At 63.9% G+C, this 6,588-nt stretch overlaps 1 gene segment (V, D, J or C); it reads left to right on the top strand.

Moving 5' to 3' along the window:
* Window positions 1-1,791: 1,791 nt before the first annotated feature.
* Window positions 1,792-5,761, top strand: LOC101913374 (immunoglobulin heavy constant mu-like; the record flags this gene model as incomplete). The annotated part of the segment is given in 4 exon segments: window positions 1,792-1,933; window positions 2,761-3,099; window positions 4,031-4,365; window positions 5,337-5,761. Coding segments are annotated over 3 exon segments (816 nt in total), but the record flags the coding sequence as incomplete, so codon positions are not given.
* Window positions 5,762-6,588: the final 827 nt, after the last annotated feature.

Genomic DNA, 6,588 nt, shown 5'->3' on the forward strand with positions numbered 1-6,588 from the left:
AGCTGTGGGGCAGGGTGTGGGGCTGGGGAGCTGTGGGGCTGGGGAGCTGTGGGGCTGGGGGAACTGTGGGGCAGGATGTGTGGGGCAGGGGAGCTGTGGGGCAGGGGGTGTGGGGCAGGAGCTGTGGCGCACGGGGAGCTGTGGGGTGCAGGATCTGTGGGGCAGGGGAGCTGTGAAGCAGGGGAGGCTGTGGGGCAGAGGATGTGTGGGGCAGGATATGTGGGGCTGGGGGGCTGTGGGGCAGGGAGAGCTGTGGGGCTGGGTGCGTGTGGGGCGGGGGGATCTGTGGGGCAGGGGAGCTGTGGGGCAGGAGCTGTGGGGCTGGCTTTAGAACGTGTCCGTGGGGCTGGAGACAGGTGTGGACTTGACGACCCCCCATTCTATGGGGCAGAGTCTCCCTCCGCTATGGGGCAGGGCCTCCTCCCTTCTATGGGGCAGGGCCTTCTCCATTCTATGGGGCAGAACCTTCTCCATTCTATGGGGCAGAACCTTCTCCCTTCTGTGGGGCAGGGCCTTCTCCCTTCTATGGGGCAGAACCTTCTCCCTTCTGTGGGGCAGGGCCTTCTCCCTTCTATGGGGCAGAACCTTCTCCCTTCTACGGGGCAGGGCCTTCTCCCTTCTATGGGGCAGAACCTTCTCCCTTCTATGGGGCAGAACCTTCTCCTTTCTATGGGGCAGGGCCTCCTCCCTTCTATGGGGCAGAACCTTCTCCATTCTATGGGGCAGAACCTTCTCCTTTCTATGGGGCAGGGCCTCCTCCCTTCTATGGGGCAGGACCTTCTCCATTCTATGGGGCAGGGCCTTCTCCCTTCTATGGGGCAGGACCTTCTCCCTTCTATGGGGCAGAACCTTCTCCCTTCTATGGGGCAGGGCCTTCTCCCTTCTATGGGGCAGGGCCTCCTCCCTTCTATGGGGCAGAACCTTCTCCCTTCTATGGGGCAGGGCCTTCTCCCTTCTGTGGGGCAGGACCTTCTCCATTCTATGGGGCAGGGCCTTCTCCCTTCTATGGGGCAGGACCTTCTCCATTCTATGGGGCAGGGCCTTCTCCCTTCTATGGGGCAGAACCTTCTCCCTTCTATGGGGCAGAACCTTCTCCCTTCTATGGGGGCAGAACCTTCTCCTTTCTATGGGGCAGGGCCTTCTCCCTTCTATGGGGCAGGGCCTTCTCCCTTCTATGGGGCAGGACCTTCTCCATTCTATGGGGCAGGGCCTTCTCCCTTCTATGGGGCAGGGCCTCCTCCCTTCTATGGGGCAGGGCCTTCTCCCTTCTATGGGGCAGGACCTTCTCCATTCTATGGGGCAGGGCCTTCTCCCTTCTATGGGGCAGGGCCTTCTCCCTTCTATGGGGCAGGACCTTCTCCCTTCTATGGGGCAGAACCTTCTCCATTCTATGGGGCAGAACCTTCTCCTTTCTATGGGGCAGGGCCTTCTCCCTTCTATGGGGCAGAACCTTCTCCATTCTATGGGGCAGAACCTTCTCCCTTCTATGGGGCAGGGCCTTCTCCCTTCTATGGGGCAGAACCTTCTCCCTTCTATGGGGCAGGGCCTTCTCCATTCTATGGGGCAGGGCCTTCTCCCTTCTATGGGGCAGACGCCCCCCTGACCCCCCTCCCGCCCCACAGCGCCCCCCCTCCCCCCCCGCCCTCCTCCCGCTGGCCGCCTGCTGTGGGGCAGCCCCCGACGCCGCCACCTGGGCCTGCCTGGCCACCGGCTTCCTGCCGCCGCCCGTCACCTTCACCTGGGCCACCGGGGCCACCACCGGGGCCACCCCCCCCCCCGGGGTCGTGACCTTTGCCCCCAGCCGTGACCCCCGCCACCGGCCTCTACCGCGCCGCCAGCCTCCTGCGCCCGCCCCACGGCTCCCGCCACCCGCCCCACAGCTGCGGCGTCCTCCACCCCCCCACCGACACCCGGCTGGTCAAGGAGGTGGCAGGTAAGGGGGAGGGGAGGGAGGATGTGGGAGGTCTTCTCCTGGAGCCAGGAGTGGTGGGAGGTTCTCCCCAGGACCCATAACTTCTGTGAAGTTCTCCCCAGGACCCATAACTGGTCCAAGGTCTTCTCCAGGACCCATAACTGGTCCGAGGTTCTCCCCAGGACCCATAACTTGTGTGAAGTTCTCCCCAGGACCCATAACTGGTCCAAGGTCTTCTCCAGGACCCATAGCTGGTTTGAGGTTCCCCCCAGGACCCATAACTGGTCCAAGGTCTTCTCCAGGACCTATAACTGCTCTGAGGTTCTCCCCAGGACCCATAACTGGTTTGAGGTTCCCCCCAGGACCCATAACTGGTCCAAGGTCCTCTCCCGGACCCATAACTGGTCCGAGGTTCCCCCCAGGACCCGTAACTGGTCCAAGGTCTTCTCCAGGACCCATAACTGGTGTGAGGTTCCCCCCAGGACCCATAACTGGTCCGAGGTTCTCCCCATGACCCATAACTGGTTCAAAGTCCTCTCCAGGACCTATAACTGGTGTGAGGTTCTCCCCAGGACCCATAACTGGTTCAAAGTCCTCTCCAGGACCTATAACTGGTGTGAGGTTCTCCCCAGGACCCATAACTGGTTCAAAGTCCTCTCCAGGACCCATAACTGGTTTGAGGTTCTCCCCAGGACCCATAACTGGTCCAAGGTCTTCTCCAGGACCCATAACTGGTTGAGGTTCCCCCCAGAACCCGTAACTGGTCCGAGGTGCCCCCCAGGCCCCGTAACTGGTGGGGGGTCCCCTCCTGCCCCCATAACTCCTTCCTCCTCGCCCCTCCCCCGCAGCCTGCGACGCTTCCGCCACCATCATCCCACCAGAGGTCCAGATCCTCTACAGCTCCTCCTGCAGCGCTGCGGCGGGTGACGAGTCGGTGGAGCTCCTCTGCCTCATCTCCGGCTTCTCCCCGGCCACCGTGGAGGTCCAGTGGCTGGTGGACGGGGTCCCCGGGCTGGTGACGGCCACCCAAGGGCCACCACGGCGGGACGCGGGCAGCGGCACCTACTCGGCCACCAGCCAGACCAACGTCAGCCGCGCGGAGTGGTTGGAGGGGAGGACCTTCACCTGCCAGGTCAAACATCCCGCCACGGGCACCACCGTGCAGGACCACGCGCGACACTGCTCCGGTGAGGACATGGCGGAGGGGGGAGGGGCACCGGTGGAGAAGGTTGGGTGACCACGGTGGGTTCCACCAGGTTGGGTGACCACAGGAAGCTCCATCCGTGGAGAAGGTTGAGGGACCACGGTGGGTTCCACCAGGTTGGGTGACCACGGTGGGTTCCACCAGGTTGGGTGACCACCGTGGGTTCCACCAGGTTGGGTGACCACAGGAAGCTCCATCCGTGGAGAAGGTTGAGGGACCACGGTGGGTTCCACCAGGTTGGGTGACCACGGTGGGTTCCACCAGGTTGGGTGACCACAGGAAGCTCCATCCGTGGAGAAGGTTTGAGGGACCACGGTGGGTTCCACCAGGTTGGGTGACCACGGGAAGTTCCATCCGTGGAGAAGGTTGAGGGACCACGGTGGGTTCCACCAGGTTGGGTGACCACGGTGGGTTCCACCAGGTTGGGTGACCACAGGAAGCTCCATCCGTGGAGAAGGTTGAGGGACCACGGTGGGGTTCCACCAGGTTGGGTGACCACGGTGGGTTCCACCAGGTTGGGTGACCACAGGAAGCTCCATCCGTGGAGAAGGTTGAGGGACCACGGTGGGTTCCACCAGGTTGGGTGACCATGGTGGGGCTTCACCAGTGGAGAACCTTGCATGACCACCGTGGGTTTCCACCAGGTTGGGTGACCACGGTGGGTTCCACCCGTGGAGAATGTTGAGGGACCACGGTGGGTTCCACCAAGGTTGGGTGACCACGGTGGGTTCCATCAAGTTGGGCCACCATGATGGGTTCCACCCACGGAGAACGTTGAGGGACCACGGTGGGTTCCACCTGTGGATGGAGAACCTCCTGTGCCCACGGTGGTCTTCAGCAGTGGAGAACCTCCCGTGACCACGGTGGCTTCCAGAAGACCAACCACCTCCACCCACCTCCTCCTCCCCCTCCAGGCCTGGAGCCCCCCAACCCCACCAACATCGTCCTCTACGTCCTTCCCCCCAACGTGGCCGACCTCTACATCACCCGCCAACCCAAGGTCTTCTGCTTGGCCACCAACCTGCCCAGCGACTCCGGCTTCCAGCTCTCCTGGGTCAAGGAGAAACCAGGTGTCCTCAGCCCGGACTTCTTGGACCTCCAAGAACAGTTCAACGGCACCTTCACGGCCACCAGCACCTTGAGTGTCTCCACCCAGGACTGGGAAGCTGGAGAACGTTTCACCTGCATGGTCAAGCACGAGGACCTCCAGGTGCCCCTCAACAAGAGCATCTCCAAGAGGGCGGGGTGAGTGTCTTCTCCAAACCCCGGCCACCACCACCACCCCACCACCACCACCACCACCCCACCACCACCACCACCCCACCACCACCATCACCACCACCACCACCACCACCACCCCACCACCACCACCCCACCACCACCACCACCACCATCACCACCACCACCACCACCACCACCACCCCACCACCACCACCACCCCACCACCCCACCACCACCCCACCACCACCACCACCACCCCACCACCCCACCACCATCACCACCACCCCACCCCCACCACCACCACCACCCCACCACCACCACCACCACCCCACCACCCCACCACCACCACCCCACCACCACCACCACCCCACCACCCCACCACCATCACCACCACCACCACCACCCCACCACCGTCACCACCACCACCACCACCACCCCCACCACCACCACCCCACCACCACCACCACCACCACCACCCCACCACCCCACCACCATCACCACCACCCCACCCCCACCACCACCACCACCCCACCACCACCCCACCACCACCACCACCACCCCACCACCACCACCACCACCCCACCACCACCACCACCACCAGCCCACCCACCCCCACCACCACCATCACCACCACCACCACCCCCACCACCACCCCACCACCATCACCACCACCACCACCACCACCACCACCCCACCACCACCACCACCACCACCACCCCACCACCCCACCACCACCACCACCACCACCCCACCACCCCACCACCATCACCACCACCACCACCACCCCACCACCATCACCACCACCACCACCACCACCACCACCCCACCACCACCACCACCACCACCACCCCCACCACCACCACCCCACCACCACCACCACCACCACACCACCCCACCACCACCACCACCCCACCACCACCACCACCACCACCACCCCACCCCACCCCACCACCACCACCACCACCACCACCCAACGTTTCTCCTCTCCCTCCAGGCAAGGTGTCCCCACCCCAAGTCTTTGTCTTCCCGCCCCACCCCGAGGAGATGACCCACCCCGAGGTCACCCTCACCTGCCTGGTCCGTGGTTTCCAACCGGAGAACGTCCAGGTCCAATGGTTGAAGAACCACGAAGGTGTCCCACCAGAGGACTACGTCACCACCCCACCCCTGAGGGACAACCTGCGGGACAGCACCTTCTTCGTCTACAGCAAGATGATGGTCCCCAAGGCCACCTGGTTGGGTGGGAGCACCTACAGCTGCATGGTGGTCCACCAAGGCTTGCCGCTCAAGTTCACCCAACGCCAGGTCCAGAAGAACCCCGGTAATTAACGAGGGGACGCGTCTCCACCCCACCCCACCGCTCTGCAGATGACCTCCGTGGCCTCCTCTCCCACCCCCGTCACCTCCCAAGCTCCAATAAAGCCAAGCGGGTGGCATCTCGCGGCGCCAGGTCTCCACGGCGTGGTGTCTTCAGGAGGGGTGGGGGCCTCCAGGAGATGGTGGTGCTGGGGGGGTGGTGGGGTGGTGGTTCCACCCAGGAGAAGGTTGGCAAGGGGTGGGAGGTGCCACGGGGACCTCCAGGAGATGGTGGCAGGTGGTGGAGCTTCCAGGTGGGTGGTGGTTCCACCCAGGAGAACGTTGGGTGGTGGTTCCACCCAGGAGAAGGTTGGCAGGAGGTGGGAGGTGCCACGGGGACCTCCAGGAGATGGTGGCAGGTGGTGGAGCTTCCAGGTGGCAGGTGGTGGAGCTTCAGGTGGGTGGTGGTTCCACCAAGGAGAAGGTTGGGTGGTGGTTCCACCCAGGAGAAGGTTGGCAAGGGGTGGGAGGTGCCACGGGGACCTCCAGGAGATGGTGGCAGGTGGTGGAGCTTCTAGGTGGGTGGTGGTTCCACCAAGGAGAACGTTGGGTGGTGGTTCCACCCAGGAGAAGGTTGGCAAGGGGTGGGAGGTGCCACGGGGACCTCCAGGAGATGGTGGCAGGTGGTGGAGCTTCTAGGAGGGTGGTGGTGGAGCTTCTAGGTGGGTGGTGGTTCCACCCAGGAGAAGGTTGGCAAGGGGTGGGAGGTGCCACGGGGACCTCCAGGAGATGGTGGCAGGTGGTGGAGCTTCCAGGTGGCAGGTGGTGGAGCTTCTAGGTGGGTGGTGGTTCCACCCAGGAGAAGGTTGGCAGGAGGTGGGAGGTGCCACGGGGACCTCCAGGAGATGGTGGCAGGTGGTGGAGCTTCCAGGTGGCAGGTGGTGGAGCTTCTAGG

This window comes from Falco peregrinus, unplaced genomic scaffold (genome assembly GCF_023634155.1).
Source record: "Falco peregrinus isolate bFalPer1 unplaced genomic scaffold, bFalPer1.pri scaffold_110, whole genome shotgun sequence".
Classification (NCBI taxonomy): Eukaryota; Metazoa; Chordata; class Aves; order Falconiformes; family Falconidae; genus Falco; species Falco peregrinus.